A 24,834-nucleotide genomic window follows, 5' to 3' on the forward strand; every position below is an offset into this window, starting at 1 on the left:
CAACATGGGAGAAAACAACTCATTGCTTTTCAACACCTAACTTCAAATAACCCAAAACGGCAAATTGCACTTCTTCACAGAAACAACTGAGGCCCGTAACTGGGCGCAACAGCACAGCTCTACATCCTTGCTCAGTACACAACTGAACTGGTCACAACAATTTCTGCCGCCCAGAGGCAAGAGGAGAGGGAGATGGGACAGAGCGGGACACAGAGCAGCCCTCAAACCAGGCAAAGCTCAGACTGATAAAGACAGAGTCAGCACTGAGGGGCACGAATACTGTACTTGCCTCAAACTAGCAGTGAAGATGTCCCACACCAGTTCTAAAGGATGAGCCAACAGCGCTCCCAAAGATCACAGCACAATCAGCAGACGATTTGGTATAGTTTGAGACAACACGAGGAGACACAGGCATTACCACGGCAGGAACATGATAGACCCCATCCTTTTGTGGGAATTATCTAACATTGCAGCGCGTTGGCCAAGTGGAGATGTCACTGCATGGACGTTTTCTACTGGGGGCTTTCAGCGCCCACATCCCCCTCGAGACATTTAGTAGCCTTTGTATTGTTATACTCCAACTTAAGGCTCTTCTTTTCTACCTTGTAGCCAAAACCCACTCCGGTCTACCCTCCTCTCCTCTGCTCCTACTCCACCACACCCTCTTCCACTCTTCACTTCCCAAGTCGCCCCCTCTTCCTGCCTACCTCTTATCACTTCTTCATTATTGTCAGCAGACCTCTCAACCACTGCTGCATACACCTTTTTTAATGGGAGGGAAATGGTTTCTGTTTTTATGGCTTCATAGTTCTCTGTTGATTGTGCGGGGTATAGTTCTGATCTTATTCCTGGGAAAATTTGAAGTGGAGGATGTTGCTTTGTGCTTTATGTTTTTTCACTGATGATACGGAGGTAGAAACTCATGGGAAGAATTTGGATGGTTCAATGGTGACTCAACACACAAACTCAGGTGCCTGGGAACTGCTACGGCAGGGAGAGGGGTGAGTAGGACCCCCGTGGACAGACCTCACGATTCTTAATGAACACAAAATGTCTCGACCTTATGTGCCTGCTGCAGTCATAGTCGCTGTAGACACGGAGAAGGCGTTAAGATAGCCTCTTGTTGAATTATCTATTCATGGCGTTTGCCGCATGGGCTTCCGCATTGAAACAGTAACATGAAAATTCTGCACACAAAACCAGCCGCATGAGTCAGAACAGAGCAATAGTACTCTGACCTCTGGCATATACACAGAGGCACTAGGCAGAGGTGCCCACTGTTGCCGCTGCTCTTCTCACTGGCGATGGTGCTCCTGACATGCAGAATAATACTTGAAGGTCCTAAACATGTAATACAAATAGCAGGACACAATCCTGCCATATCTTTATATACAGGGACATCTGAATATATGTATGTGATGTTAGAAGGGGTTTAGCACAGATCATGGAAGCACTGTGCTCTTTTGGAGAGCAGTCGGGTCTCCGTGTCAACATCCACAAGTCCTCTGTATTCCCAATGTCCAATGGTTAAACCCTTTTTCTTTGAGGGAGGAGCCACTCGAAATACCGGTTACCCAAAAAGCATTCAAGTATCTTGGTGTAAACATGCCCAGGAATCTGGATGCAGTCTGAGTGAACAACATAGACAGGGCGATAATGGCCCTGTGGCAATTGTCAAAGTTCTGGCAGGGTTTGCCGATGTAACCTAGGAGTCGAATTGTGTTGACAAAGATATAGCCCTGCCACGACTGCTGGGTTTGATAATCTTCTGCTGCCACTGCCCAAGTCCATATTTTAAGACCTCAGCACGTGGCTTTCTGGCTTATCGGCAGCGGGGAGGCAAAGGACAGCCCTAGACCAACTACGCCTCCCGCAGAATGCCTATTACCTAGCAGCTCTACTACAATGGCTGATGACATGGTTGGCATCAGACTCACTGCTGGAGGCCTCCTACCCCGGCCCAGAGTGTCCCGCACGATCGACCTGCCCGATATATTGTGCCCCTTCCAGCCCTCCCCAGAGTGGCACGAGTAGCCCTCTGTTGGTATGCGTGATCAGACACTACATCGCCTGGTATCTACGTTGACGGTGGTGCAGGGCGGCTAACTTGCTGGACCTGCTCATTTGGTGCTTGTTTGCCTGAGTGTGCATGGGAAAAAGCACCGTCTGGCAGCAGTGGCTTGACGCAGGATTGACCACCCTGGGACAATTGCATGAATTAAGGACACAACTCTCTTTTTCGGTATTCTGCGAAGTACAGGGGTTCTCTCTGGGTCAATCTCTCACATACACATTTGGAACGTGACAGTGGACAGCTGGGGTTGCCCAGACACAGATCCTACAGGACAATTGGGGAATATGGGAGGCAGCACAAACCACTGATACCGAAATAGTGTGAAAAAGGCAGCTTTTATTGAAACAGATGCACATCACAATTATAAACCTATGCCTGACACCTTACAAAACTACAACCTCACTATACAAAATTGTTGCTTATGTTAAACTACGGCCACCCACAAAACTAAAACCTACAATCCTGTACTTTCCCCTGGGCTGATCCTCAACAATTGAGACCTTTTACTTCCTGTACACTTTTACAGTAATTGTTAACCTGTAAATAACTTGACTTCCTAATGAACCTTCAACGTCCTACCTCGTCCAGGCGTGAGTGTGTCTATTTGTTCCCTTTCAACCGGAATGGCGCAGTCAACAGCCATAAATGTGGCTAACCATGGCAATTTTCTGCCTACAGCCACCCAGAAAAGTCTTGCCTGTCTTTTCTTGCCCCTCGCCCCCACCAAAAAACCCTTCAACACTAACGGACCTTCAACACTATAGCTAGGGCATCCTGAACCAAGTAAATAGCATCCCAAAGTAGGAGAGTTGAACACCATCACCTCTAAAAAAAATTCCACTGCGCCTTATTCAAGTTCCGAATGCTCTGTCCTTGTAACTCCTTTTTCTCTACCAAAAACCTTCATCTACCGGTTCATCTTCCACCTTGCCTTTTCTATCGCAGCGAACTTCAATGGCCCACGACACTCCCTACGAGATATAAACTAGGTCCACCTGATGTGGCAGCCTCTGCCCAGCAACATATCCTTCATGCCTCATCAAGAAAACACTTTTCTGAACCACTAAATCATTTCCCCCAAAAAATGTCTTACAAGCAACCTATTCAAATAGGGGAGAAATTCATTCCACTGTATCCCCCCCTTCCATCGCAACTGAAAAACGGTGGGGGGCAAATCCAAACAAGGCCCCAAATCCACTCTATTTTAACTTCCTCTCAACCCAATTAACAAATGAATGACTAACTATCCAAAAAGATAGTTTAGCGATCTCTCGGGCCTGGAACCAAACCTGGAAAAAAACAATATATACATAAGCAGGCAACATAGTCTTAGAAAACGCCTTCCCCCACCCGAACATACCATTGAAAACATTTAGATGCCCACCTTCCAAGGCCCATGATATCCTCTCTGCTGCAGCCCAAACTCCCTGCCTCTGTGGCCATGCCTATGCTAAATGAAGGAGTCCCAAAATCCTTAGCCTCAACTCCAAGCGGAGACAGACCTCGTCATAAAATTAGCAATAGCTTATATGCCATTACTAGTCTACCATCAGCATGTCTAAACACAAAACCTACCGCCAATCTCACACGCAAGGAGGCAGACAACTTCAAATGGAAACCTTTGCAACAAGACTTAAATGCCCTGACCCCTCTGCTCCATCTTAGACCTATGCAACCAGACCTGTAACCCTGCTGTGAACAGGTGTATATCCTCCCAAATAAACTCCTCTACACCTGCTGCCGAAGGGGTGCAGTCCCCAAAAAATTTCCCCATGAAGGCAATCCCCACCAGTTTGCCTGCGATAGTCACCCTGGACTTACCTTTTTCAATCAACTGTAAAATGAAGTGAACAACATTCTCAGTCCTTAACTAAGTGCCCTCCCGCTTGCGTGCCCCACTATCTAAAAACTCCCCGCAAGCCTGACTATATGCCCTACACGTTGACAAAGAAGTGACTAAAACCAGCTTAAGCATACTTTGTCGCCTACTGACCATAGCTCCAGCGGGATCCTGGTCCTGACGCCATCTGCCTCCGTGGCCATTCCATTGAATCTCTCCCAATGTAAACGAGACAAAGCATTCGCAATGTCATTGTCCGCGCCTGGCACATGCCGTGCTCTAAACAAAATGTCAAATTTCAGGCAATTCAACTAAAAAACCCTAGGGCAACGTTAATACCGGAGCATCCCGAGCTGACTGACGATTAACTACATGCACGACCCAATACATGATCCCGGTAATTATCTCTATTGCATGCAATCGCACCATGTTAGTAGAAAGCTCTGGATGCCACAGACCGACTTGGGAGCACCCCAGCCTTCCACTTGTAGATTTCACCGTCCTGATGTACGTACAATATAATGAGCCGATCGATGTTCAATCAATCAATCAATCAATCAATCATACACATTTATAGAGCGCTCTACCTACCCGGAGGGTCTCAAGGCGCTAGGGGGGGGGGGGGGTGCTGCTACTACCCGAACAGCCAGGTCTTGAGCTTCTTCCTGAAGGCGAGGTGGTCTTGGGTCAGGCGCAGGTCGGTCGGGAGGGAGTTCCAGGTCTTGGCGGCCAGGTAGGAGAAGGACCTTCCTCCTGTTGTCGCTCTTCGGATGCGGGGGACGGCGGCGAGGGCGTGACTGGCTGATCGGAGGTGTCGTTTGGGAGCGTAGAAGTTGATGCGGTTGTTGAGTAGCTCGGGCCTTGATCGTGAAGGGCTTTGTGTGCGTGGGTGAGGAGGCGGAAGGTGATTCTCTTGTTGACCGGGAGCCAGTGCAGGTCTCTTAGGTGTCCGGAGATGTGGCTGTGTCGTGGGGCGTCGAGGATGAGTCTGGCTGAGGCGTTCTGGATCCGTTGGAGTCTCTTCTGGAGCTTGGCGGTGGTTCCGGCGTAGAGGGCGTTGCCGTAGTCCAGTCGGCTGGTGACGAGTGCCTGGGTGACAGTCTTCCTGGTCTCGGTGGGGATCCACCGGAAGATCTTCCGTAGCATGCGCAGGATGTTGAAGCACGACGAGGAGACGGCGTTGACTTGCCTGGTCATGGAGAGGGAGGAGTCCAGGATGAAGCCCAGGTTGCATGCGTGGTCTGTCGGTTTGGGTGCGGTTCCCAGGGCGGGGGGCCACCAGGAGTCATCCCAAGCGGAGGGCGAGGATCCCAGGATGAGGACTTCCGTCCTGTCCGAGTTCAGCTTCAGGCGGCTGGTCGACATCCACTCGGCTACCTCTTTCATTCCTTCGTGAAGGTTGGCTCTGGCGGCGGCGGGGTCGTTGGTCAGGGAGAGGATCAGCTGGGTGTCGTCAGCGTAGGAGATGATGTTCAGGTTGTGTTGGCGTGCGATGGCCGCGAGGGGGCTCATGTAGACGTTGAAGAGGGTTGGGCTCAGCGAGGATCCTTGGGGTACGCCGCAGATGACTTTGGTGGCCTTTGATTTGTACGGTGGTAGGCGGACTCTCTGGGTCCTTCCGTCGAGGAAGGAGATGATCCATTCCAGTGCCTTCTCCTGGATTCCGACGTTGTAGAGGCGTTGCACTAGGGTGCGGTGGCAGACGGTGTCGAAGGCCGCGGAGAGGTCTAGGAGGATGAGGGCCGCTGTTTCTCCGTTGTCCATCAGGGTTCGGATGTCATCGGTGGCAGCGATGAGGGCGGTCTCGGTGCTGTGGTTGGCTCGGAAGCCAGACTGTGAGGGGTCGAAGGATCCGTTCGTCTCGAGGAAGGCGGCCAGTTGCTTGTTGACGGTCTTCTCGATGACTGTGGCCGGAAACGGGAGCAGCGAGATGGGGCGGTAATTCTTGAGTTCGGTGGGGTCCGCTGTTGGTTTCTTGAGTAGAGCGCTGAGTTCGGCGTGCTTCCAGCTCTCAGGGAAGGTGGCGGTGGTGAAGGAGGGGTTGATGATGTCCCGCAGGTGGGGTGCGATGACAGCGTCGGCCTTGTTGAAGACGTGGTATGGGCAGGGGTCGGTCGGGGATCCGGAGTGGATGGAGTTCATCATGCGGACGGTGTCTTCGGTGCTGATCGGGGTCCAGGCGCGGAGGGTGGTGGTGGGGGGGCGTTGGTTCGGTCGTGTCGGACGTGGCGTTCGTCGGTTGGGTGTTGAAGCTGTTGTGTATGTCCGCGATCTTGTTGTGGAAGTAGGAGGCGAGGGAGTTGCAGAGTTCTTGCGATGGGGTGATGTCGTTGTTAATTATGATGTCAGTACTATTTGAATGGAATAATGCAATATATCCCACGTAACTGAAATAGACATAATAAACTACTTGCACGACATCCATGTTATTAATGCGAAATATTACTTTTTTGTGGGCCAGCGGTCTCCCCATAACGCCACTGTGACCAACAGAGGAAAAAATTCCAAAAATACTATACTCCGCCCTCCCAGCTTCCACTCAGGCCATTCCTGCACACACCACTTCCCTTGCCAGTATAATCCATCCCCTTCACCCCCCACCCCCACCCTTCAGCATCTGAGTAAATTTGCAAATACCATTCAAAAGCCACTAATACCACCAAGGGTACCCTGGTGATGAATTGCAGGAAAATACGCCACATCATCAAATCCTCCTTGGTCCCTGCTGATAATCTGACATGGTGATGAGGGAATGGCAGACTTGACAGTGATAGCCCCAACCTCCAACAAAGTGTCCTCTTGGCCCTCAACAATTAAAGTTTAAATGGTCCAGTCCTATTATTATCGGATTATTTATTTTATTTTATTTCTGGCGATTTTTAGAGCGCGCAAATACCCTGGGGTGTCTCGGCGCTGTAGTTGCAGAACTCTCCGGAGGAGGGGGTGGGGGGGGGGGGATTAGGCAGGGAACAACCATGTCTTTAGTTGCTTTCTGAAGAGAAGAAGGCTCCGTTCCCCAAACTATCCTGAGGGCAGACCTCCCTGTAGTTGGGTGCCCCCACCCTAAGACTCCCTTTTGAACTGGAGTTCCAAAACACACCAGGTTACTGACATGTATAGATTGATACTTGCAGAGGATTCTGCAGTGCTGCTCACCCTTCGTCTGTGCTGGAGCCAGGATCTTCAACTCAAACTACTGGATAGGCACTGGGGCCACATCCTGACACACATCTACAAGGTCTCCAGGAATATGTGTCTAAAGTTCTACAGTTCAAGTATGTGCACCTCAAATATTTAACGCCGGCGGGGTAACATCGCCTCTCCCCAGCCGTTTTGCATGAATACCCACAATGTAAATCGAAGCACACTGACTTTCACATGACTTGGCAATGCCCCGTGCTGAGACCCCATTAGAATGAGATATGCACGCATGTTGAGCAGATTGTAGGCAGATACCCCCTTAACTCGCTGAAGACGTGCCTATTGGGCATGAGGCCACGTCCCTGCGGAGTCTAAGTTTGTTGATTTGGCATTGGCACAGTGAGCTATAGCAATACATTGAATTGCGACAACCACCCCACCCATCGCCAAAAGAAGCTCAAGTTCTGAAACAGGGCACAGACTGAGGACAGATTGTGCATTTGTGCAGGTAAAAACCCACAAATCACAAAATTGAACACCATACTACTGTATTGGCTCTACAGCTGGGATCTGATCTGCAACCTCTGTAGCCTACAACACGCACTACACAAATGATACAAGGGAACTGGAACAGCAACTCAATGTGCGCCGGGGATGCACCACCCTCACACTCTCTCCAGCTCCACTCCACAGAATCGCCATGTGTCAGACACACCACTCGACCAGCAGCCTGACAACCACTACTATAAGAAAACACTGCACACATCTCAGATAGAATCCAGACACGTTGATTCCCTATACTATGTTGTTAGTGAGTCTGCCCTGTCCTTTCAGCTGATCCAACAAGTTTTGCGATAACTGACAACTGTACATGCAGAGATACGATGATTGTGCCTACAAAGGGTTCCTCTCCATCATGCAAGGAAAATGTTTCATAAAGAGCAATAAAAAAAAGTGCCAACTGAAGAAAACCCATAATCATGCTGAAAACGCCGAGGCCACACAACTGCATAGTTGCAGAGGCCATGGTTATAGTCCGAAAACTACAGAGCAAAGAACCAAGGTTTGCAGGAAGAAAGTAGTATTCTGCTGTATCAAACTCTCCTCTCTTAATCACATGCTTTCAATTTAATAAAAGTGGAGAATCACCCACAATTAGACGTGCTAATGATAAACATTTTGTATATGAACAACTAACCTTAGATGTTGAAAAAGTTAAAGTAGACTTATAGTTATTGAACCGCTATTCCAACATTTATATCCTGAGTGGGTCACTATTGCACGCCGGCTCTTCATTAAACACCATCAGTTGCAGCAAATGTCGGCCTTAAATTCCTGAATTATGACACTTGTTTGAATATGTACGTCAATGCAGTCATACCTAATCAGAGTCTTTCTTATCAAGAGTCAGTACATCAAAGTTTACCCATCCGCGAGCAGATTAAAGTCTGTAGACAAAATATTAGTATAACGGTAATTATTTTTAGGTCAAGTTTGAGCCAGCGTGCATGCGCTGTTCTGCAAGACTTATTGGCGTCAAGTAGGGAATAGAAGCCTCGCCCACTCCCTGCCCATGTTTGCCATTGGCTTGTGTCATTGTCTGTTCTAAATGCTGGCTTCTGATTCATCAATAGGCTCGTTAGTCCCTCCTTAGTACTGCCTTCTCTTCATTTGTCATCTCCCATGACGACTGGCCCCTTTACTTCGAGTGTTACACAGTACGTGTTATTTAAAACTGTGAGCCCTATTTTCTTTAATGAGGTTCTCTAACTGCCTTCTCTACTCCCCCCCCTTTGTCCGTGCCTTCTCACCCCCGCCCGCCCATTGTCCACGCCTTCTCCCCCCCCGCCCTCCCGTTGTCCGTGATGACTATTGTTTGCAATACAATAGGTATTGCGTAAATGCGAGTCCTATTGCATTGCAAATGCTTGGTATTTGGTTCCTAACACTCACTATAATGATATGCTTTGATGCACGTGCCCATACAAGCCCATACAAACCCAAGGGGCACGAGCTAAGAATCCAAGTCAAATTTATATACTCATTCTTGCTTAATTTCAGAATATGTCACTGGGTGCATATTATTGTTCCACATGAAAGTTATAATTAGTGATATTGCAAAATGTTTCTAGTTTAGAATGATACCGCACCTCAGTATAGTACTACCACATTCTAGGGGAACCATTTTTCACACCAAAAGAATGATTATACAAGGCAAGGTGGACATTTCTGTAATGTTAGGGATTAAGATCTAGAGTATGAACGAGGTATACAGGTCAGTAAACCGAAAATCTGTAAGTAATTGCTTCTTCTTCCAAAGGGTTTCCCATATGCAGCTCAGAGTATGGATGCTGCTTTTAGGTCGCCTTTCTAGGGGAATCTATACAGACTCCCTCTGTAGGCCATTGTTGAAAACAGGTGAAGAATTTGTGGGTTTCAGAATGGATGCCCCTCCTCACTCAACAATGGTAATAAGGCGTAGAATGTTATACTCTGCACTTGTGCCTATACGGTTTATACCACTGCATTTTTTTCATGCGTAATTGTTTTACCAAAAGGTATTTAACCAAAACTAAAATGCAAAAGGCACAATGTGTGCAATAAAGTAAAATCAAATGGAAGAGACCTTTGGAGAAGTGTGGCTCACCGGTTAGAGGAGGCAGACCTGGACGCAGAGGTCAGACCCGGGACCAGGGTTCAATCCCCGACGCAGCAGGGTCTTGAGCTCAAAATGTCCACAGACTCGATAATTCTCACCTCGGTGCCTACTCGAGTCGTGGGTTCAGACTCTGCAACTCTGGGCAATTTATTTTATTTATTTATTCAGAGTTTTATATAGCGCGAACAAGATCTTTACAGATAGAGCGCTTCACAGAAATAAGGGTGGGGATAGCAAGAAGGTGACGCAACATAATATTGGGTGCAATATAAAATTCAGTAGCATGATCGGATGGCACTCATGTTCTAATAAAAGATCAATAAACAATCAAATAAGCGATAATATAAGACGATACTGAGTCTTTCATACAACTACGATAAAAGTCAGGCGAACTAATGCTAAAGGGATTGCTTATGCCAGTAACTAAAAGTTACGGGGAGCAAAGGGGACGGGCATCGAGATTCAGTAGGCTAACGTGTATAGTCTAATAGATATTTAGTGAGTAGTATAAAAGGATCGACTATCCAACATGGGATAATGGCAAACAAGACGAATAAACAAGTCTAGATCCTGAATAATATGACATTATTTGACATTAGACAAACATGTAATCAGTAATACCCAAGCGGTGCGAAGTCTGAGCAACAAACATTAAAGTTCAGGTGAACTTAGCCATGAGGATGGCTTTCACCTCTTTCTTAAAGACGGCCGTGGAGGAGATAAGCCTGGTTTCAGGAGGGAGTGCGTTCCAGATCCTCGGTGCCATTCCTGAGAAGGAGCGTTTGTATGTTTTTTCCTTCCGGAATCTGCAAGGTTTCAAGAGTAGATTTTTTGTACTTCTATTGGATCTCGAACCTCCTGATATAGTCAGCTTTTGAGTGAGGTAGTTAGGTGCCTTGTGGTGAACGGCCGCGTGTGTCATCACAGCAATTTTCAGTTGTATTCTGGCTTCAAAGGGCAGCCATTTCAGAGATTTCAGGTCAGGGGTAATATGAGAGTGTTTTCTTGAGCCCGTAATGAGTCTCGCGGCAGCGTTCAAGGAGGCTCTTAGGGGTGCAGTTGTTGCTAGAGGGAGACCACTGAGGGTCACAATTCCATAGTCTATGTGGGGGATGACGAGGGGAATAGCTTGCTTAATCTCCACTACGGCCCCACCGCGATGGGATGCCTGGCTTTCACCTTGGGGATGCCCACTAGGGGTTCTCGCAGATATAAGCCAGGACGGGTTCCCAAAGCAAGCGCCTTGAGACCTTACGGTAAAGGGCGCTATATAAGAACGTATGATTTACGATTTTGTGACTGTTAGGAGAGTTTATTCCCTATGTAAAGTAATTGGTACAGCAATCTGAGGCAGTAAAAGAGTTCTGATGACAGGTTTGCTCACCTGTAGTAATAAACTCGAATTTGACCTTTGCACCGTAATATTATAAAAGTGTGTTTATTAGTACAGTTGATCTAAATTATTTATCTTTGAGCCACCTTTATTTTCCCTACCATGCATAACATACGTATGTCCCAGAATATTAACCAAATCAGCGTCTTTTTTGGGTACTGAACTCATCCACTTCCAGTTTTAATCCTATCACCATGCAGTCACTTGTATACTGCCCGATATACTCACGAGCATCTGTAATCAGAAAGGTGAGGTGTTTCAAAATCGGATTTAAAAAACTGCACTGATGATTGTATGAGAGTGTAATACCATTCATCAAGCTTTTAATTTCATCAATGATCCAAAAAAAAACAGATTGGCTTCTAAGATCTTAAGGTCAATATATTTTTTGATGCTCTAATGAGTAGTTGACTGTTCATCTATTATTATCTTCTTCATCTTGGTGCTCCATTTCATTTCCAACATAAGTTAATGGTTTTAGCTAAGGATGGAAACCATTTGACAAAACACTTTTGAGGAGCGAGTGATTTTTTTTCCCTGGGAAAAATGGTTAAGCTATTCTGTAGCAAAATAGTGAAGGATTCAGTACAGCTGGATCTCTAAGGGTGGAGGAAGTTGGATAGTTCATTTATAGAAGATTACGTTAGTCTTCTTGTGAGATGAATCTTCATTGACTATGTTAGAACTCTGGATCGCGCAGTGACTTGTCCTTGTCAGCTGACTACCTAATGGTTGTAATATTCCAACATGTCATTGTTCGCTCTAAATATCAAAACTGCCAAAATCATTGGTTTATTATAAATGTTTGAAAGATCTTTAGGAACGCTGGCAAAGGCATGAGTAAACTTTGCAACATATTTAAGGGTAGGGTACATGCACCCCCAAAAAAAGAGGCTACAGCTCAAAAGGTGCAGATCCGTGGAAGACATTCAGAAGAGTTAACTGGTGTGAAAATATAAATGTTAACAGAAGGTATAAGTAATTATATAGAGATAGTATTTGGAAAACTACGATTTAATGATTAGGGACCATTACACCTTTGGGATGTGGACGAGTGGATAATCGATAATGAACCTTAGCAGCCAGATCACCATGTGCTGGGGTAAGATTGAGGAGACCAGTGGCTGTATGTTAATAAGGTGCCTTTCTTGGTAGAGCAGTCTGCAGAGCTGCATATCATGTTGAAAACGGTCTTGGACAACTTCCCTAGCCTAAAGGCTTCTGTGGACTTGTTGAGCTATCAGAGCTCTGTGGTTGCTCCCTTCAGTATTCGAAATGACCTGCTACACCGGTCTCTCGGTTATATGTGTGTAGCACCATACTGGTAACGTTAAGTGGAACAGAGGTGGAAACTGGGAGTGGCAAATAAGAGTAGTGATAAAAACCATTGCCAAGTTCTTATTTGAAGTTCTGAGTGTGGGCAGATGTATGTTACAAAGTACAAATAAGTGAATTGAAGGCAATGGTAGCCTCAGACAAAGAGATAAAGTGCACAACTTGCGTTTGGAAGCAGTCCACTCTTTTCTTTCCCACTGGATGGGTTGTCTCAAATGAACAGATCATCAAAGAGATGTGCTTGTCACAAAAGTTTTTCACCCCCCTTCTTTTTCACAAAGAGGTAGCAGAAGCCACAAAGCCCTGTAGCCATCGGGTGTAAGGGTAATGGAGCACACAATCAGGGAAAGAGTTTCAGATCATTCAGGAAAGAACTTAGAGGACCTATTTATGGCACCAAAAGCCCATACAGAAGGAAATCATTTGTAGAAATTAGTCTTCTGCAGGAAGCCATTACTTAAACTGTGATCCATAAGACATTTGGAAAGCACAGAATCCAGAAGGATACTTTGCAGGCTGGTACAAAGCATCTTTTGAGAACATGAAAGAAATCGTTGACATCAAAGAATGAAGGAGTTGTGCATCCTATAAGGTCAGTAGATCAAAATGGACTGATTGATGGATGGGAGGAACAGGCTGTGACAGTGCAGAGTGATGCATATACTTAGGCTTCCCAGTTACAATGGCTATGGCAGGTGCATTCAATACTTTCATAATACGGGAAAATGTTCTACACACGAGTACGGTACGATCGTCTAGTCTTTTAGAACTAAGAGCCACATGTTCAGTGGTTCAGAAACATTACTACTCTGTTAATAGTTCCTGAGCTGAACTGTGTTCATGAACAAGTAATGCTCACTCAAGAACTCAGCATCATGCTGTGCATATTATGTTGTACGTGGGATACTCGTGTCATATCATATTTATATCTGCGTAATCTTAAGCTATTTCTTAAAGTTTATATTAAAAACTAAAACCAAGTAGTTAAGTCAAAGGTGAACCAGCAGCTCTCCAATGCATTGTTCCACCACCTAGAAACCCTGTATGCTTCAAGTCTCAATACTTGTCAACTAGCAGGGTGATGTCTTAAATAGACAAGAGCCGTGGGAAATTATAGTGGGTCTTTGAAAGCTCCCCGAATGGAGGGGACGAAGGTTATTATAACAAGTGGGTAAATCTGTTGTACTGTTATGTTCTACCATATCCATTCTGTACGTTTGGGAGCTAGTAAGAGTGGAGCAAACAAAGATTGTGTAGGCCAGTTTGCCCAAGCTGCCTCTCCATCTTTAAACCAGTTCCCCAAAACAGCTCATTGAAAGTTAAGTCTGGATAGTATAGATAACAGCCCAGCAAATTGCATTGAGAAGTACATGATGTGGAAGGCAAGTGATGTTGCTTAACTATAACATAATAGCCATAAAAGCTTTCATGAAGACACACAGACTGGCCACGACACCGCCTGGAAATAGAAAAGACTATGCCTTGGAAGCCTGTCTCACAGGAGCATTCCTTTAATGGTGAATTGCTATAATAATTTACCAACCACTGATTAATGTTTGAGCTTGTAAAGCGCACTGCTACCCGTAGGTTTCCTGGCGCTGTACAACGCTGGGGAACCTGTCCTGGCTTTCCCTGTGGGATGGTCCCTGCTGGGAGTCCCCAAGGTGGAGCCAGGCATCCCCGGCGTTGATGGGGCCGTTGTGAAGATTAGACAAGCTAATGCCCAGAGTTGCCGAGTGGGACCCCTGATTAGAGTAGGCACCGAAGCGAGAATTATCGAGTCCACTGACCAAGTCCACGACCCTGCCACGTCGGGAATTGAACCCTGGTCCCCCGAAGTGAGAATTATCAAGTCCACTGACCAAGTCCACGACCCTGCCACATCGGGAATTGAACCCTGCCGCCTCTAACCAGTGAGCCACACCACTCCACTGATTCAGGTCACAAAATGAAAGTGCCTCCCTGAAGTGTTTCTTCAACCTCCAATTGCAGCTAAACTACATATTTAAGAATCAGCACTGATATCCATCTAAGTCAAGAGGGTGTTTATTTTCTTCTCCGGGGACAATAAACCAAACCAATTTATTTTCTTTGAAGCCACGTAATGTATCACTTATTTTTCACATGCCATGTGGCTAGATGAAAGCACCTCGGGAACCACCCTTTTAGTGTAGACATCTAGATTAGGTCTGGGGGAATTAAGATTTCTCCCTACAATCTGAGATAATGATTATATCCTGAGTACATGCTTTTTAATTATCACTGACAAAACAGATTAATATATGTAACGCACACTTACACTAATGAGGGCTTTATTGTCTAGGCCTGGACTGTGAAGGTTACCTCTAGCTCATTTCCAACCAATCCTCCAGACAAAGGACTTAAAAAGGATTGATGCCTTAGGTAAATGTAGGTTTTCTGCTGGCAGCTTGGCACTGCAGTCCATAAATGCAGTCCCTCTGTTAAACTCTGTTGTTCGATACAGTCACTTTGGGACATGACCAGCGAGATCTTGCCAGCAGTTCAGGGCGATCTTAGGGCCTCTTTATCTCACACAATACTAGTTAGGCAGGACATAGCCAAGTATGTTAGCTAAACCAGTCCCGATACCACAGATTGCATCGGCAGGACACGGAGTACTAGGGTTGTCGTTAGTAGACATGCCTGGATGAGGTCCATTGATTTGTTCATCAATGCACTGTCTATGCTAATGCATAAGCCCTTTGGGAAGGAGGCCTGCTCTGTTTTGGAATGCTTTAAAGACTACAGCGCATTCCTTGGATCTGTAGACCCCTTCCTAACAATTTAACCACCAGTTCGGAAAATGTAGGGGCTATTCCATGGGGCAGTCATATAGGCAGAGGCAACCTTCCAAGCCAGCAATGCAGTAGACAACCAAGTCCTGTCGGGACACAGGTGTGGAACTGCAGGCCTGCGCTTGAGGGGCAAATCAGTCCTCTATCTTCTCCTCCCCGGTACAACAGCCACCAAACCACTTGGTGTGCCTTTAGAGGCCCATGCCCACCTAGTACAAGGCAGGATCCAGCACATCCCCCCAGCTTGGCGATCCATCAATTCCAACAGGTAGGTGTTGCAAATTGTTCAATAAGGCTACACTCTACCTTTTCTCTCCTCCCCAACCAATATTCTTCCCACATCACAATTAATTTCAGCACAACATCTTTCGATCTTGCTACAGGAGGAATGCTTGTTTATCAAAGGTGCCATAGAGAGGGCAGCAGACTCTGAGAAAGGCAGAAGTTGTTGTGCTCGCTATTTCCCCATCCCAAAAAAGAATGGGCGACTTTGACCTATTTTGGACAGGAGACCCCTAAACGCCTTCCCACAGAAGAACAAATTAAAAATGCTCACATTGCTTCACGTGCTATTTGGACCCAGAAGATTGGATGATGTCCTTGGATTTGCAGGACACAGTCCTACAAGCATTATTTGTAGTTCACAGCATGTCAGAAACATTTCCAAGTTGCTGTGTTCACCTTTGGCATCGTCAGCATCCCTAAGGTGTTTACAGAAGTGGTGGTTGTTTTCTCTGCCCATATTCAGAGGTTGGAAGTTACTGTGTTTCACCCATTGTTGACTGGCTTCAGAAGACTGGCATGGCGCAGTCAGTCCTGGACCACCTTTGGATGACAGCTTAACTTTCAACACTGTTTAATTTCACCATAAACGAGTCCTAGTCTCACCATATTCCCTCAATGAGGCTTCAATTCCATTCTTTGGGGCGGTCCTGAACACAGTGGAGTTCTTAGCCTTTGTTCTGCTGTAATGACCCAAGAAATTTTGGCTAGGATCCTGATGTTTCATGCATGGTAGTGGGTCAGGTGACGATGGCTCCAAGGATTCTTGGCCTTTGGGCATGGCGTTTCCTCCTTGTTAACGAAGCCAGTTGGCACATACAAACACTGCAGTGGACCCTGAAATTCTAGTGGGCTCAGCATCAAGACTGCCTTTCCGACACATCTAGGTATTGGTGGAAATTGTTCGAGATCTGCAGAAGTGGCTGTCTGATTACTCTTTACCCAGCAGCAGGCCACTCTCCCTTATCCACCCAGATCCAACAGCGGTGACAGATGTATTGCTGCTGGGTTGGGGATGGGTATGGAGGGTGGCAGAGAAGGCACCCACCTGGGGGAAGTTGGAGATCAGAGAGCTCATTTCTCCAGCTCCACATCAATCTATCACAGATATGGGCCACTCACCTGACAGAGAAGGTATTCTTGCTGTCCATCAAGGGGAGGAAGGGCAGGTTCTCAGACATGGTGGCGTACTGCAACAAGCAGGGTGGAATGGTGTTCTGGGTCTTGAGACAGGAGGCTTTGTGCTTTCTGAAATGGCTAGGGCATTAGGCCATCTTTCTGGTCACCAATCACTTGGCAGTATTTAGAATTGAGTAGAAATTGTCTGCCACATCACAAATGGAGTCTGCATCCTGATGTGGTGCAGTGTATCTTCCACCAATGGGGAGAAGTCTGGCTAGATCGTTTTGCCACAGTCAAGAATGCATATTGTAAACACTTTTGTGCAGTGGAATTTTAGCCAATTTAGAGTTTTGAGCAGGGTTCCGCTGAATGACTTGATATCTTCAGAGGAGGCGATTTTCATGTACAGTTAGGTGTCATTCGCGTACATGTGAAATTGGATGTTTGAGTCTTTGAGGATTACAGGGAGTGGTTCCATGAAGAGGTTGAAGAGCGTGGGGGAGAGCGAGGGTCCCTAGTGGACACCCAGCGAGCAGGGACTGGAGTTGGATAGTGTTTGATTGGATTATCTGAGTTCTATTGTAGAGAAAAGAGGCAAACCATTTTAGAACATTGCCTGAGAGCCACATCCTACATTCCAATAGGCTCAGTAGATTTTTTTCTAAATGCACTCCTTTTCCGGCTCACCATGTGGGCCGTTTTGGCCAGTTTCCACCACAAATTGATATAGTATGTTGAATCCCCAAAAAAAGTTGGAAAAATTGACTATATTTTAGAAAAATGCAAGAAATGTGGTAAACATGGTTTTTCTGTAACAAATCTATTTGTTATTCAAAGATAAGACAGTGATCTTAGCACAGCAAGCTGGGAAAACGGATCTCTTAGTACAGCAAAGCTTTTGTTAATGCCATTGTGAGAAAAGAATAAAACATTGTATTGCACAGCACATTCATCCTCCTGACCTCCAAAATAAAACTGTATATATTCTCGGTTACTCATTGTGAAATCCACAAATCCATCGTACCTGTAGATTTCTCGAGATGTTGAAAAACAAGGATGCAAGTTTGGCCTGACAACCTTTTTTGAAAAAAAGAAAAGTTAAAGGCTTAAGCACTAACTTCCCAAACCTAACAAAAAAGCCTTAGGATACATGGTAAGAGCCTCAGCAGCAAAAGGGGTTAAGGTGCTCCTAAATTTAAAATTAATTCAAGGGCTAAGGTCAAAACATTCTTGGGGCCTCCTTGGCTTTCTCCTCAAAACCTGGAACTCATCAGATAATTTTCATTGGATGTCTGGATCCTCGAAGGCAGAATCAATGCGTTTTCACAACTATTCCTTAGTGTACTACTCACGACAAGGGCATGGTTCTCCTGTAGCTTTGTGGTTCTGCTCCTTCTAGGCAAACTTCAATCAAAACTTTATATTCTGCCTTTGTTGGTGATATTGCGGAGGCAACAAATGATGGATGGAATGCTGAGTGAATCAAACATTCACCACCAGACAAGAGACCTGGGTTAAATCCATCGCCCTCCTGCTCACCACTGCCCACCAAGCCATCTCAGTTTGGACCCAGTCATATGCACATCAGTCTTGGCCCTGCTATAAGAGGAAAAGAGACCTGCCAGACCCTCTATGAACCTCAAAACAAGCAACCCAAGATACTTTTCACCGTGATTGTCATTGAGTGTTCAGATTACCTTCTTAGCAAACGCTGTGACTCCTTTCCAAGTTGGGAAATCCTTTGCACTCCCTCACTTCTCGAAAGAGAAGAGGCTTCATCAGTTGGACCTCAAAAGGGCTTTAAGAATACACATGACGCTCGCAGAACTCAGGACTTTGAAGGCAGCAACAGCGGGGCACACGACAGGGGAGAACCACGCTCCCCAGGAGACACCAGGCAGAGAGCTGCACTACCGCCACGCCCCTGACCTCACCTGGTGTATTTAATTAGTCTTTCATCCCTGTCCCGCGGGAAGCGCGCGGGCGCACGCCGGGCAAAGGGCGGGCCGTCTGTGACCGTCAGGGGCTGAAGGAGGCTGGGCTGGGCCACCCCTCTAAGCCCCCCTGGAAGAGACTACTTGAGGCTTGGAACTCCCACTCATGTGGTAATTCCCACAATTCTTTCTAATCAGTCAAAGCTTGCCCTGACATTTGTTTGTTATTAGTAAAAAGATGCCGCGAGGAGCATGGAGAGCCTTGTGGATGGTCGTTGCTGAGGCATGAACAGCCAGCCTGGTGTCGCAGATGCTAGATGCTGGAGCTTAAAGTGCAGTTCTCATGTTGCCTGTTTTCGCTGGCAACCGCTGTATTGCAAAGAACCTAACTCACAGAGTTTAGAGTTTGCATGGGAGGCAGAGTTTCATAACAAATGGCCCATTTGCGGTCGCGAAGAGCCAAAACGTCAAGATTTCATCTTTTCTTCTTTGATGGAGCTCAACCTGATGCCAGCCAAGGGTCCAGGACCGGGGAGCACTTCTTGGGGGATCAGAAACTCACTCCAGCAGAGGCCAGCAGGGCTCAAGCAGGTCAACTGGGCACCTGCAGAGAGGTCTCTGGAGCTCCAACCGGAGATCAGCCAACTAACACGTGGAGTCACTCAGATCGGCCTGGGATGAAAGTAAGCAAGTTCAGTCTTCCTTCTCAGGCAGCAAAGCAGTTCTCAAGTAGCAGGGCAGTCGCCTCGCAGCTGGGCAATCCATCTTCTGTAGTATCCACAAGTCCAGGAGTGCTCAGATGAGTGTATCTGAAGGTCCGATATTTATACCTAGTGCTAGCTTTTATGCGGTGGTCTCCCTGTCCTACCCCCACATTTGGTTCTGGAAAGTTCCTCTCCTGTCAAGGATCCAAATGGTCTGGGGGTGACAAAACAGGGCAGGCGGGTGTCAGGTTCTGTTGTGCATGTGTGAGGTGAGGCGGAGCCCTCTAAAGTGCATGTAGGGCTGGGTGCAGTTCCTTCCAGTCATCATGCCAGGATGGTCCATCCTGTCCACATCTAAGACCCCTTTGTGTTACAGTTTGGAGGCAATATACAAACCTAAACAGCAAGGCTATACACAATTATGTGACCCAGGACCCTGGCAGAAGGCACAAATGGTTAGGAAATAAATGCCAACTTTCTAAAAGTGGGACCAAGGAAGGCTTGGGTCTATTCACTATCTGGCCTAGACCACTCTAATTTGATAAACAACAACAGGATGGCCAGATGGATTAGTACATTATATTCTCACCACACGTAGCCAATAATCCTAAGTGGGCAAACTTTTCATTTAGTACTTTTTTACTTATTTCATTATTTTTTCAAAAAACATTTAAATATATCCAGACATAAAACATACACAAATAGTGACATTCACATATTACAACATAGTACAAATATCCTTTTTTTTTTTTTTTACAAACAATATAAATTGAAAACATTCATATAAAACACCATATATAACAAAGGGAATGAAGGGATGCATCTAGTCATTAAGTTCATGGGGCACCAGTCATAATAACATGGAAACAAACAAACGGCCATTTTACTCTTTTATATAAGCCTGCTTGTTGGACTATGCTGGAATTATTTTAATTGATAACAAGGGTCTATTGGCAGGAGAACTGTGTCCTAAATTATAATCCTGTAACACCCTTCCTAAATCCTGTTCCAGTACAGGGTCAACGCGCTTCGAACCCGGACTTTGTTTGAGGGTTCTCCTCAGGACGTGGACTGGACGATGGCCTTCACTGTGGGACATACAAATAAATACATATTTGGTGTAAGGAAAACATGATCCAATTTGACTCCTAAGTGGGGTGAGAATATAATGTACTAATCCAACTTTCTAAAAGTGGCATTTTCTGAATTGTAACTTGAAATTACACTTCACCATTGAATAGGATGTTAAATTACAACTCATTTGAGTTCAACCAGCATATCTCTATTTGCTCCCAATCCAAAAATACTTAATTGGTGTTATAAGGTAAACTCATTGTTAGTGAATGGGGGAGATAGGCCTTCTAACAGTGAAAAAATTTAACTGTTAGGAGTTATTCACTGTTAAGGACATGTTAAACTTTAAGAACACGTGTCCTACTTTTCCAATAAGATGCACCTTGCCCTCTGGGCCTTTAGGGCCAACTTTAGGAGTGACTTGCGTGTATTAAAAAGGAAGGTTTAGGTCTAGCAAGTGGTGTATTTTGCCAGGTCAATATGGCAGTTTAAAACTGTACAACAGGGTGCAGTGTTAAGCCTAGGACATGTTTTAAAAGGCCACCTTACTGGGTGGCACAGGGAAGTTCTGCAGGCCCACTTCTAGCATTTAATTTACAGGCTTGGGTACATGTAGTACCATTTACTGAGGACTCGCAGGTAAAGCAAATATAACAATTACATGTACGCCAATTTCACCATGTTTGAGGGCGTGAGCACAAGCACTTTAGCACTGGTTAGCAGTGGTAAAGTGCACAGTTTTCTATCGCTAACAAAAACAAATTAAGCAAAACAGGAGACTAGGCAAAGTGTTTGGGGGAAGACCACAACAAGGATGTCTGGTCTAACACTACTTAAAAGACAAAGTTATTTTATTTTCAGAAATAGTAAGTAAGCGGACCATTTGGTATGATGTGGGAGTGCAGGTGAGGATTTAGAAAATGACTTCAGTGAATAGGTTGATTTTCTATTCAAGATTCGTCAGGTCAAAGAAACGCTCATTTAGTTACACAGCAAATGATGCAAAGACTTCCTCTTTCATTACCCAAGGATAATGTAATGGCTACTTGCAAAAAAGGGAAAACTTACGTTTTAGAGACAATAAAGCTTTTCTTAATCTTCAACTACCTCTCATTCCAGGAAACACACAGTAAACCTATGTATTTCCACGAAATATGTATCTTTATTCATCAAGACTGAGGCTACTATGATTAGTTAAATCAGAGGAAGCATAATCGCCGGCCAGGAAAAAAGATATCCACTGAGCACACACTAGAAAATGAAGCAGCAACCTACAAGTGCATACATAAAAATAATAGTTCACCGAGTAGCTCATATTAAATATTAGGACGGCTAACTTGTGCACTTCATTGGTGGAGTCCAGACTTGTCGCTGCAGCGGTCAATTGGATTGCACTTTTCAAGAGCTATTAGCCACAGCAATCATGTTTTTTGCAAGCCAGCGTTCAGCTGCATGAAGAGGTTCAGTTCATCGTGATGCCACGTGCAGCACTGCAAGCTGTGTTAATGGTGGGATCAACGCTACAAACAAAACAAGTTCAAGGGCACAGAAATGAAGATCAATAAGGACTGACCTACTGCCTCTCAAACTGGGACTGTGATAATGTGGCTGGGTCACAGAATACTGAAACCAAGGCCTGCGGGTAAAGTAAGTCAATACATATCTGTTGTGGCACCATCATGCAAGTCGCTTTATCTCAATCGTCTAATTATAGTCTCTTGTGCAGCGTTTTATTGCTTTATTTACTAAAACAAAGCTAAAGACAAGTTTCCCACAAGTAATATGAAAGGAAGTTCTCTCTCTGTTCAACAACACCAGAATTGGCAAATGTTGGGACCAGGGCTGGCATTGGTGGAAGCAATTTATTACCACACTTGAGCCCAACTAGTAATGTGTCACAATTTGCTGCTTGTAGGACCAATCTGATGCCTGCTGCCAGTTACCATCCCCTGACAACCAGCACTGGTTGTGGCTATACTGAGAATCACTGTATAAGTCACTTGCAGTAAAATGGCGCAGACGAGAATGACGTGTCATACCTGGCTAGTGTGATCTGTCATTAGGTCTGTACATCCCACAGTATAAGGTCCTTTTCCTCCAGGGATCCCTTGAAATGGGGTGCTGCTGGTACTCCCCATTGTGTTTGCACTCCAATATCTGCACCTGAAAAACAGAGGTTCATCATTGAAAATACTATCAGCGAAGCAGCCTACACATGCCCTTCACTTTGAGAGCATTCTGTGAACAATTTTTAGTAGAACTCAAATAAATACTGACATGTATTCTAACAACAATTTGGCAGCTACAAAGAAGGACATACTTGGTGAAAAGGTTGTTCAATAGGTACATCACCCGGTGCAGACCTCCACGAGTCCACAGCAGATCACAGGTTGTAATCATTGGGCTACTTACAACCTTTCATTGGGAGCAGGGGCGGCTCTAGGGTCATGGTGGCCCTGGGCAGGGAGCGTAGGTAGGGGGCCCCGGAAGAGGGGGTCCGGGTGGGGCAGAGCGTGGAGGCCAGTAAAGAGGGGGTGGGGGGTGTCAGAGTGTTTAGAAGTGGAACTGAGCCGGAGGCAGCCAAATCCACACAAATATATGTATCCATCCTGAGAGGATTATTATATTAAGGATATATATTGGTGTGGTGGCCCCTGGGATTTGGTGGCCCTGTGCAGGTGCACAGCTTGCACATGCCTAAGGCCGGCCCTGATTGGGAGGATGAAAGAATGAGTGTGGCCAAGCTCGGCAGCACCAGGCAATCAGTTTGTGATAGTGGTGCCACAAATCATCAACGTAATTGTTAACATTATAAAACCCTGTGTTTCACCACAACCATGCATACTTAGTTCAGCATGAAGGCTTTTTTGGGATTCCAGCAAAGGGAGTCCTAGTGAGAATGTCAACTGTGTAAATTGTAAGGACTTGTCACACAGTAGAAGGTAATGATATGAATAGCCAATCAGGATGCAGCAGAAGGTGTCTATGTGCACTGTGCAACTAAAGCAGCACGTTAGACCATAATGTTTGGCGTCCAGAGACCATCATTTGAAGGCACTATTCTCCTAGATTCCGTTTTAAGAAGATTATTAAGTGCGAATTTATGTGCCTTCTGGCACACAATTTTCAGTCTGACAAACGGTGGTTTATTAGGAGCTTTGAGAGTATGCCAGCGCTGACGTGCAGCAGTGCATCACACCTTTAAGAATGGAGAAGCATTGTCCTAGAATTGGAGGTCTCTGTAGCGTCATACCAGAGTGCACTACAAATCATGGTAGAAGTCCACTGTGGGAGTTTGGACCGTGCAGGAGACAAGCCGCAAGCCAAGTTAGAGGGGATATGCAAGCACTCTGGGGCTTTTGGTACTCGGAGACTAGACAGGTATTGATCAAACTCTGCAGAGGTCTCAATACTGGTGTATCTGGGGTGTACAAGTACCTTTTCCAGTCCTGGATTCCAAATGTATTTTATGCATGAAGTATTCATAATTGTAGGTAACAGAATGGAAAGACAATACCAAGATCTGGATGAATTACTTGTAATGTCCGGCAAGAGACAAGTAACAAAGTCAATGAGTCTAACAGAGTGATAGAGGGGAATATAGGATTCTCATGAATTTCACGTTAAATGGGTCACCTCACGTTAGAGGTGAGAGTCATACAGACTAAAGATCAGGTTTTGAGTTTCGCAGAGGGGATACTCTGTCACAAACGTGATGCATATCTTGCCCACACGGTATTGCTTATGCCTTCGGATATAATGCACTTCAAACATGGCTGACTAAATATCCATAAAATGTGCGACGGTGTATTCCATTTGCCAAATTCTTAATCAGGTCCTTAGATTCCAATCTACACTCCAATACTTGTCATTTTTGTTGGCAGGGAGTACAATAAAAGGCACCAGGATGTAAAGTGATTGGTACTGGGCAGCTACTTTGCTGTAAAATAATTTGGGGATGTCTCCTTTCTTGCCAAATGCCTTGATCAAACATTTGTGATTCACACTAGATAAAAGACTTTATGTGGACGAATACATTAAACATACTGCTGAAAATGCACAACTTCAACTAAGTTTGTTAAGAAAATGAGAAACTTTCACGCTCGACCAACATCTAAGACATCTTTACAAGCTGTAGTTTCTTAACAAAACTATCAATGGTAATGACCTCCTTAGGTTGTACTTTCTGGGTGCACCTTAAGGTACATAGGGACAGAACTATAGAAGTAAATGAAATACAATGTAATGTAATTCTGCTTTGGGCATGGACAACATGCAGAGTTGTGGGGACAGTGGGGAAGGGAGAAGGTCGGTGCCAAAGAGGCAGAAAATGCAAAGACCCGAGGGATGTCAGTAATGGGAACCTGTGCTTTTAAGTGGAAGGAACAATTAATAAATTGCTCATTTTACACGTGCAAGGATACTAAGAGAAGCCCGCGTGCACAGGCAGCAGAAATGAG

At 45.5% G+C, this 24,834-nt stretch overlaps 1 protein-coding gene across 3 annotated transcripts in view; it reads right to left on the reverse strand.

Moving 5' to 3' along the window:
- Positions 1–24,834, reverse strand: part of PLA2G7 (phospholipase A2 group VII) — a 345,622-nt gene that overhangs the window by 265,314 nt on the left and 55,474 nt on the right. For all 3 annotated transcript variants that reach the window (XM_086926243.1, XM_086926241.1, XM_086926242.1), the window contains exon 2: positions 22,414–22,537. In XM_086926243.1, coding sequence (XP_086782369.1) covers positions 22,414–22,512 — 99 coding nt within the window. In that variant the 5' untranslated portion in view covers positions 22,513–22,537. The remainder of the gene's footprint in view (positions 1–22,413; positions 22,538–24,834) is intronic.

This window comes from Lissotriton vulgaris, chromosome 6 (genome assembly GCF_964263255.1).
Source record: "Lissotriton vulgaris chromosome 6, aLisVul1.2, whole genome shotgun sequence".
In the NCBI taxonomy this organism is placed as follows: Eukaryota; Metazoa; Chordata; class Amphibia; order Caudata; family Salamandridae; genus Lissotriton; species Lissotriton vulgaris.